Source organism: Pinus tabuliformis, chromosome 2_2, assembly GCF_031772625.1.
Source record: "Pinus tabuliformis cultivar Carrire ecotype Pingquan chromosome 2_2, CPIR1, whole genome shotgun sequence".
Lineage (NCBI taxonomy): Eukaryota > Viridiplantae > Streptophyta > Pinopsida > Pinales > Pinaceae > Pinus > Pinus tabuliformis.
The window spans coordinates 816,746,912-816,757,427 of NC_142300.1; the positions used below are offsets into that span (position 1 = coordinate 816,746,912).

The 10,516-nt window shown below is 32.4% G+C and overlaps 1 protein-coding gene across 1 annotated transcript; it reads left to right on the top strand.

Moving 5' to 3' along the window:
• Nucleotides 1-3,831: 3,831 nt before the first annotated feature.
• LOC149195474 (cytochrome P450 704C1-like) lies at nt 3,832-10,237 on the top strand. The gene is made up of 6 exons (XM_089408379.1): nt 3,832-4,175; nt 4,432-4,647; nt 5,273-5,572; nt 6,327-6,680; nt 6,805-7,005; nt 9,701-10,237. Exons 1-6 carry the CDS (start codon nt 3,882-3,884, stop codon nt 9,890-9,892), a joined length of 1,557 nt encoding a protein of 518 aa, XP_089264505.1. The 5' UTR covers nt 3,832-3,881; the 3' UTR covers nt 9,893-10,237.
• Nucleotides 10,238-10,516: the final 279 nt, after the last annotated feature.

Consider the following 10,516-nt stretch of genomic DNA (forward strand, 5'->3'; position numbering starts at 1 on the left):
GCAACGAGAACTCGAACAATTGAGCTAACCCTTGGGGCTTTCATCATCATTAACTCTTCAGTGAATTTATAAAATATGCATTTCTAGTAGCATGAAATTCACATTTTTAAGTTACACTTATTCATATAAAATGTTATAATATTTGTTACAATCAAATTGATAAATTTTCTTATGTTTAATGAATTTATTATTTAAATTATATTTATAATAAATCTATTATTTAAATTATAACATTGATAATTTAAATCATATTAAAAACTAATATTTAAGTTACCAAATTATAAATATAAGAATATTACAATTTCAATGGCAAGTGGGATAGAATTTTTTTTCAAATATATACACCAAAATGCTAGAAATGTAATGAGAAATTAATCCATGCCATTGTTAATTACCTATTCAAATGTAATTAGTAATTAATTTTATTTTTTTTAACTATCAAATACTTACAATTTTAAAGTTTGCATATCATTATTGATATTTACATAAATTTTAAAATTTCCAGCTTTAAGGCTCGATCAAGCCATAAAGCTCGATCAGCTCCTAACTTGGGGTTACATATGAGTGCGATTGAGAGTTAGTTTTAATACTCGATCGAGCTTCTTTTTTAGTGCTTCATGAGCTCAATCCAACACTTAAAAATGGCTCGATCGAGTGCTTAAAATGATAGATCAAGCCATCTTTTTTTCACTTAAATGTGCACTCTCTTGCCAAAAAGCGTAACTTAACTCCATGCTTTAACCCTCTCTTGATTGGAATTTGAGTTTTGTAAATAAGTTTTCCATAATAAACAATTTATAATGTGTGAAGTTAAGATGAGGAAGTTGGTGAAAAAACCTCACTCATAATTGTGATTTTGTTTATATGGAACTTTATTGTACACTACTTTAAATATATATGAAAAAGTACAACTCTACAATATAATGATTCTTATCACTTATTTTTATTTTGTTTCATTTCTCTAATGTTGATATATTTTACAATGCATATGATTCTAATTTGCATGGAAATTAATAAAAAATGTTGTATATTAAAGAGTTGTCTTTACTGCGACTCTTTGGAAGATTTTCCATTGGATTTGTCCAGTCTAATTTCTCTAAAATCTGGCAGGAATTTATTGAAATCACAAGCTTGATAGGTAACCCCTGCACAATCGAAGTTCCCTAGGGGTTTTTCATGGTGCTCAATCCATTTATACAATCAAAAAACCAGTTTAAATAACACAAATCAAGATTTAACCTCAATTTTTTCCATCAAATTCTGACACCAGAAAATCCAAAAAGTTACACTAAAGACAACTCCTTACACTAATCTTGGATTTATACACACATATTAGAAAATAAATTTAAAAATATTGAAATCCACATGTAGCAATTCAATTATTGACACTTTCAAAATTCATAATTTCAAATATGAATTAATACTTTTGTATTTTGAAATTGTCAGTTTTTGAAATAGAATTGACACTTTCAAAAACCAATATTCATACTTTTGAGATTCAATTATGCGTTTGAGAAACATTAATATTTTTGTTTAGATTTCTGCTTACTAGTCCAAACTGAATGCAACGATTATTCATTATGTATTTGTTGATCATTGGAAGTTCGAAACCAAGTGTTATTTTTTAGGTTATTCCTAGAAGGAATTTAACAATTAAAATATTTTTAACTAGTATCAAGAGCATTAGAAAGGAAGAATAGGAAGAATATTCTTAAGGGGTTATTAAGAAGAGAAATGGAAAATTTTCCTTTCTTTTGTGGAGGAATGGAAGAGAGTGTCATGGTTGTTTGATCGTCAATGAGATGCTTGAAGTGCTCTATAATGAGTGGATTAGTTAATCATAAGAGCAATTTTTTTGGGTTAAGTGTGCTAGAAGCTTTTAGCATGGTTCCTTTGTTGCAATGGCCCCAATCCCTAGCCTCGGGGTGGTATTTGTTCTTGATTCCTATACTTGGATGGAAAATTGCTTACATGTGACCACCTTCTTAGATTATCTTTTATTAAAATATAGGTGTTATGTCATTTCTTATACATCTGCAAATTAGTGTTATATGCTAGCATGGAATATTTGGATATACATCTTGTGTAAACATTTATATTTAAATATGGTCATGGATGTTTGATTGTCATGAATTTCTATTAGATCTTATTATGCATGCATTTGCTTAAGTCTGAGCTCTCCTACGGAGGACTTTCTCTATTAGCATTATGGAGATATGGCTTTTTAGGGTTGAATTTAAATGTCTATTTTGTGGCTATTGGTCTAGTGTTTATAGATGTTGAGCAAAGATGCCACATAATGGAAAAATATATAATAACAAAATAAACTATCATAGATCTGTTGTGAAGAAATTTATAACTCGATTTCTTTTTCATTGGTTTATATCCATTATTAAAAATAAGATATGCTAGTTTCTTATGACTTACTTGATTTCTTAAAGGTCTTTAGAGACATTAACATCCACACTAAAAACAATGTTGCAAATGACAAGGAAAAAGACTTGGTTTATGATTTCATATATAATGATATCAAGTTACATGTTTTAAATTTCTTTTTAATATTAGATTAATAACAATAATAACTACAAAAATTTATAACATGCCAATAAAAAAAAATTAGAAAAGTGCTATTTGTACATTAGCTATATCAAACAATTAAAACCCAAGAGATATTAGATGTGAGTGTTCAAACATGAAGATATCATAAGACAATTCTAAAATGTTTGTGACAGTGAAAACCCAAAAAAAATTACCCTTCCTTTAACCTGATAACCTGATAACATATATTTGTACATTAGATATATTACATATAGTGGAAACCCGAAACATATTAGATGTGAGTATTCAAACATGAAAATCTCTGAAAACAAATGTAGAATATTTCCTTTAACCTGATAACATATATTTGTACATTAAATATATCACATATAATGAAAACTCAAAACATATTCGATGTGAGTGTTCAAACATGAAAATCTCATAACACAAATGTAGAATATTTCCTGGGGTGAAGACTAAAAAAAATTACCCTTGCTTTAACCATTACTGATATCACTTACTCTAATGATGGCAAAAGCTATAGATGTATATTTGCTCTCTATGGCTTCATACTGTGAACAGTGGCTGTAAATATACAGTTCCATTTGCTAGGACGAGGCGTACTTTCCATAGGGTCTCAAAGCCCAAGAAATGCACGGACCCCTCTTGCTAAATCAGCCCAATATGGATCATCTTGAAACATTTATTCCCCATCAATTTATCCAAGGGGGACTAGGAATCTAGGATGAAGAGATTGGCCCTCACATGGCCATGGAAAATTAAATTCTGTTCAGTAAGCCTTCCTTTTGATCATGGCAATAAGATAAACCATTCTCATTCTGTTTAAACAAATTATTTGACCAGGCTCACGCCTAACTTTAAAGCTGGCTTCCAATATAAGGCTGTTAGTTCCACTTATTCAAGGTCGTGATGAAGTTTCATTACCATCCTGCCCTTTCAAAATCGGTGGCTGGAATAAACATTGTGAGAGATTTGTACTATATTCTTAAACAAAGAAAAGAAAAAGGAATCCAGTGATACCCATCTGATCTATCTAATGATGGGTGGCGAAGGGATCGAGTGCCTCGTGGCGTTTATTCCCATAAAAAACATAATCCGTACATCAAAATTAAAAGCAGTGTGGGGATTTAAAAAATTTCAAAGCTCAGATAGACATTTCTATTCTGTGGGGCCCAGGCAATCATGACGACAAAACAAAGTGGATGCACACGAGGTTGATGACATTGCAGGAAAATCTATGTGGAATCTTCTCCTTCTGTTACTTTATAAGAAGCAAATTCCTGCATCACCAATCCATCCTTTCAACTATTCAGGCAAACAGGATGGATGTGAACATATTGACAATGTTCGTCACAGTCTCTGCTCTTGCTCTAGCATGTTCTCTGTGGCTAGCTAGTTATCTAAGAAACTGGAGAAAGAAGGGTGTGTATCCACCAGTGGTGGGTACAATGCTGAATCATGCCATCAATTTTGAACGCCTGCATGACTACCATACTGATCAAGCTCAGCGTTACAAGACTTTCAGAGTTGTGTATCCCACTTGCAGCTATGTTTTCACCACAGATCCAGTCAATGTAGAGCATATTCTCAAAACCAACTTTGCCAATTATGACAAGGTTTGATTCAAATCAGTTTATTTACATGAGTAATTCATATAAGTTCATCTTCATCCTCTAGATCTATTAAGTTTGGGGAACTTGTACTCAAACAATTATTATAACAATAAGTTGGGCTGATGGCTGAGTTTGGACTGAGATGATTTGCAGGGAAACTTCAATTGATCTACTAAGTTTTGCAGAACTTCTATTCAAGGAATTATTATAACAATAAGTTGAGCTCATGGCTTTGAGTTTGCATTGAGTTGATTTGCAGGGCACCTTCAATTATGACATCATGAAAGATCTTCTAGGTGATGGTATCTTCAATGTTGATGGAGATAAATGGAGACAACAGAGAAAACTGGCAAGCTCAGAGTTCGCATCTAAAGTGTTAAAGGACTTTAGTAGTGGTGTGTTCTGTAACAATGCAGCGAAGCTTGCCAACATTCTGGCACAGGCTGCTAAACTAAATCTAAGTGTGGAGATGCAGGTGATATGTTCAATCTCAGTAATAGGTTTCAATTACAGTACATTAAATCTATTTTAACTCTTAATTTAGTAAAGGTGGAAGGAATTTAAAAAAAATGTACAAATGCTCATATCTTATAACTTTATAGATACAAGGTAGATGAAGATCAATCTGTTATAGTTTCCTTTTTCTTATATGGACAAGATGGTTACGTGAAGCCACAAAGTAAGATATCTCTTACTAGATAAAAATTACGGACCACCTCTCTTCTTCATTATGTTTTTTTTCATAGTGTTTTAAACTAACATTTTTATATAAATTGCAGATTTTTAGAATATTCTGAAATCTGACAGTAAAGAAATAAGTCAGTTGTTTAACCAATCTCCTACCTAAATTCAGCAATCCTAATCCCAATCCCAATCTATGTTATTGATTAATTCTTTATCCATTTATTTTTAGCCTATATAACATTATATTAGAATTCAAACCTCAAACCTTAAACTGTAACATGGCTGTAAATTGTTTTTATGTTTTAAGATTTCATAACCTTTGAAAGTATATTAATTTTTTAATTATGTTTCAAGATTTCATATCTGAAAGTATATCAATTTCTTAATTAGCTCATGCATGGAAAAATAAAAAACAGGATCTGTTCATGAGGTCATCGTTAGATTCGATCTGTAAAGTGGTGTTCGGGATTGATATAAACAGCTTATCAAGTTCTAAAGCCGAGTCAGGGCCAGAGGCTTCTTTCGCAAAGGCTTTTGATGTAGCCAATGCCATGGTATTCCATCGCCATATGGTTGGCAGCTTTTGGAAAGTTCAGAGATTTTTCAATGTGGGTTCAGAAGCCATCCTGAGGGAAAACATCAAAATGGTGGATGACTTCCTCTACAAAGTTATTCATTTCAGAAGGCAGGAGATATTCTCTGCTGAAAAGGAAAATGTAAGAAACATATTCTCCCATAGAAAAGACTACTTTCTTTGTTTAATTTCAGATCTGTACATAGAAATTTCATCTTATCTTCCTGTGATGTTTTTACATAATTGCAATTTCTTGTATCTTGTTGATAGTTTTCTATAATGAACTATGTGTATTAGCTTAAAACGTCTGACATCTCAAGCTACTTTCATGTATCTTCTTGGGATTGAATTCTACCAGTTACATTGAGTATCTTCTTGGGATTGATCTTGTGATGTTTTTACATAGTTGCAATTTCATGTATATTGTTGAGAGTTTTCTAGAGTGAGCGGTGTTTATTAGCTTAAAATGTCCAGCATTTGAAGCTATTTTAATGTATCTTCTTGGGATTGAATTCTAGCAGTTACTTTGAGTATTTTCTTGGGATTGATCCTGTGATGTTTTTATATAGTTGCAATTTCATGTATCTTGTTGATAGTTTTCTAGAGTGAGCTGTGTGTATTAGCTTAAAACATCCAATATTTCAAGATACTTCCATGTATCTTCTTGGGATTGAATTCTACATTTACTTTGAGTATTTTCTTGGGATTGAATTCTGTCAGTTACTTTGAGTAATGTCCTATTCAATATTTTGACTAAAAACCCATATCCACATGTAGTTAGACTTGTTCTTCATCTTGATCTTTGCTTTTGTTCTGGTCTTTAACTTGATCTTGAGGTCTGAGTATGAATATCTGAGTATAAATTCATGCTGTGTCCTCTTTATTTCCCTATACAGGTAAGACCAGATATTCTGTCTCGCTATATCATCATAAGTGACAAGGAGACAGATGGAAAGGTTTCTGATAAATATCTACGTGATGTTATTCTCAATTTCATGGTTGCTGCTCGTGACACAACAGCCATTGCATTGTCATGGTTCATCTACATGCTCTGCAAGCATCAGCATGTACAAGAAAAGCTCCTTGAAGAAATAATTTCCAGTACCAGCGTACATGAGGATCAATATAGTGCAGAATGCAATGATATAGCCAGCTTCGCCCAAAGTCTAACAGATGAAGCACTGGGTAAGATGCATTATCTTCATGCATCTTTGTCTGAAACTCTCCGCTTATATCCAGCCCTTCCTGTGGTAAGAAGCCTGTGCAGCAATAGTATTTTTTTCTTATTTTTCTACACCAGTGAGCCATGGGTGCTGTAGAATTGTAACTGATTATGATGTATTTGGGTTTTCTTCATTTTTATGAATGATACAGGATGGAAAGTACGTAGTTAATGAGGATACTCTTCCAGATGGATTCAAGGTGAAGAAAGGCGATTCTGTGAATTTTTTGCCTTATGCTATGGGGAGAATGTCATACCTATGGGGGAACGATGCAAAGGAGTTCAAGCCAGAAAGATGGATTCAGGATGGGGTATTTCATCCCAAATCTCCCTTCAAGTTCCCTGCATTTCAGGTCAGTGATTCCATGCCTGACTGCTAAATTTTTTATGTGCCTTCTAGAGTTACAGGTATTTACAGGTATGTGTCTTCTACACTTACATATTGGGTGGAGCTATAGATGGGGTGATCAATCCATTCATCGGGTAGTCCAGCAACCTAAATAACAGAGATAATCTAATCTTGGAAAGATAAATAAAATAACTTGCTGTAAATTTTAGTTCAAATCATTCTAGTGCAGATAAGTTCTGATTGATTTTATCTTAATCAATGTTTAATGGATCTGGAGTTAAATCTATTTTGTGCTCTCTCCACCATGATTTTATGCTTAATAGATGAAAGTTGCATCTATTTTTACTATTTCTCCCATCCTGTCTCTAAAAGCACCTCATTTTTATGAGTGCTCACAACTCTTAAAACCTGTGAGGGTAAGGGCCTGGGGCATGGATCTATCAACTCCCTGTTTGTGCTCGGTGCATTGAATCTACACTAAAACAGATTCATCCAGATATGCACCCCCCTGGGTCTGATATGCAGCTTAGTGTTGTCACTTGTGGAGCTCCAGGTTACATCTTTGGAATTATGGGCAATTTCTGTGAGAGGTTGCTTCATGCCCAGTACATTTGCTCTACCAGATGCATTAGGCACACTAAATACGGCCAATTGACCCATCTAAACTCTTGTCACATTAAACATGGGCAATAGACCCCTCTAAACTCTTGTCTCGTGTGTATCTTGATTGTTATGTGTAAAGTATCGGTGAATGAGATAGCGCCTTGCCACCTCAAAAATGGGCGATGGACCCATCTAAACGCTTGGTCCATGTGTATCTTCAGGCCAATGTGTAGAGTATTGAAGATTGAGATGGAGTTTTGCCACCCAGTAGACACTAATATCAGGTTGTTTAATATCTACTATATGGGATATCTATTTGGAGTTATACAAATAACTGAGGTGGAGATTTGTAACAGCAATAACAAGTTAAATTTAATTTAATAATAGATTTGGAGAATATTTTTGAATTTGAGTATCAGAGTGATGTTAATTGTTTTGTTTGATTTTTATTTCGTTGGTTAATTGTTTTGTTTGATTTTTATTTTGTTTTTCAGATTTGGAAATATTCTTGAAATCTATGAGTTAAATAAAAATGATTATAAATATATATATATATATTAAATTTGTCGAAATTATTTTATGATTGCCAATACTACTTCATGTTTTCTTAGAGTTTATACAAATAGCAGATGTAGAGATTTACACCAACAAATACATATACTGAGTAACTTTATTAATTAGTATAAAACTATTTTAAATTTAGATTTATTAAACTTATTATTTAGATTATAAATATATATTAAATTTACTAAAGTTATTTTATGATTTCCAATGCTACTCGGATGCTTATTTAGAGTTTATACCAATGACAGATGTAGAGATATACATCAAGGAATACATATATTGGGTTGGCTATAGTTACTTTATTAATGAGAATAAAACCATTGAAAAATTTGGATTTATTAAGCATATTTAATAATTAAAAATTTAGGGTAAATGATAATAAAATTTATTATATAAATAAGCTTTGGTTCTGTGTTAGGAAGTGATCTAGATCTTTCTTTGAATGGGAATGTGGGAAAGGGTATTTATTAAATAGTTCCATAGTTTCATTAATCAGCACCGGGATATGATTTGATGGGAAAATGGTATAGAAGAGCTAATTTTATAAATTAGTTAATTTTTTATTTGTTAAAACGAAATAGTTTATCAAAATTATAGAAATTTAGTGGTTTGATTTTGAATTTTTTGAAATAGTTACTATTAAAATTGTTAGAAGTGGTTTATGAGACCTTTTAATTGGCTTTTTTGAAAAAAAATAAAACTACTTCTTCATATTAACATATAAAAAAAGATAATACATGTTCTCTGCTTCTATTTCCATTTTCTAGTCTTCTATATCAACTGAAAAAATAGTACATGTTCTCTGTTTCTATTTCCATTTTCCAGTCTTCTATATCAACTGTTTCTTAATATAACAGTCCTCTATTTACTGCCTACCTATCTTCTAATACTGACTGTTTATACACATTCTCCATTGTGGATCTATCTCATAATTTTATGTCCTCTATTCTATAAATCCTAAACATATATGCCCACAAAAACTGCAAAAAATGCTCCTATAAGTTCCCAATAAATACATTTTCAACTATGAATAATTAATGCTACCTTCATGGACCATTATCCCCTATTCATGAGCTGAAAATAAAAATTTAACTGTTCCTTCTCCACCCCTCTATTGACAGCAGATCAACTTTTGCTATCCCAATGTTAGGAACTAACCATGTGTTTTATGGTTCCAAGTCAGAAAAAATGTAGAAATTGAATGATTTGATTTTGAAATTCTTACCTGATTTGAAAAGAAATATCTATCAATCTGAAAAATCTTGATTTTGAAATTCGTGATACAGTTAACATCAAAATTATAAAAAGTGTGGATGGCTTTGTTTTGAAATTCTTACCCTGATCAGAAAATTGATCAGAAAATATATCTGACAGGTCTAATCCCTTCCTGTGATTGCTGCCCCAAAGTAATCTTACCTTCCATTTTAACTGCATGGGAAAACTACCTCTAGAAAGCACACAGCTTTACTTGAGGTAATAATAGAGTTGCTGCCATGAAAAAAGATTTGAAAGTTTGGTTTGGGTTATTGCAGGCCGGACCTCGAACTTGTCTTGGGAAGGATTTTGCATACCTACAAATGAAAATTGTTGCTGCAGTTCTCGTCCGTTTTTTCAAATTTGAAGCTGTGAAAACCAAGGAAGTCAGATATAGAACTATGCTTACACTCCATATGAATGAAGATGGATTGAATGTGCAAGTCACTCCCAGATTGAATTGTGCCTGAAACACCTTGCAAGAATATTTGGGCATTAGTTGTTGTTGAAGAAACATAAGTGTGATGCTTTGAAATGTGTTGGGAGATAAAATATTTCTTGTAATTAGGAGGATTTTCCAGGTTGTCAAAGGCAAGTACCTCAATGGTTGATGTTAATGCAGATTTCAGTCAGTATATAGAAAGTTGCATCCTTGGGTTTTTGCAGCAGAGAATGGCAGAAAAGCAAAAAAATCTGTAATAATAGAACCTGTAAAAAGTTGTAGTTACAGCTGCATCTTTGTACGTTGTTGAATTCCATTCATAATTCCATTGAAATTTGTGTTTCAGTATGTTTTATAATAAAATAGTTGCTTTCCAGAATGCTTTTGTGCAGTTCCCATGGATTCTGACTGTAATTCTTCCACATCAACATTTTGTTTTTCTCTGTATCGTGGGCCTTCTGTAATTGTGATGATTGTTGTTATTTACTTTGTCCGTATGACGGGTAACATGATGTACAGTTTCAAAGTCAAAAGCAGACTTTTCATCGATAATTTAAAGGATTCCACTGAGAGTATTTCGCAGGACACGGTTAATTTATGCTTTTTTTATACGAATGGCTCGTCCTCTGTAACGTGTAATTGTCATTATTTC

Coding starts and splice junctions, on each gene's coding strand:
- LOC149195474 (XM_089408379.1), top strand. CDS start 3,882: ATGGATGTGAACATATTGACAATGTTCGTCACAGTCTCTGCTCTTGCT. Junction 4,176..4,431: donor ACTTTGCCAATTATGACAAG/GTTTGATTCAAA, acceptor GTTGATTTGCAG/GGCACCTTCAATTATGACAT. Junction 4,648..5,272: donor ATCTAAGTGTGGAGATGCAG/GTGATATGTTCA, acceptor AATAAAAAACAG/GATCTGTTCATGAGGTCATC.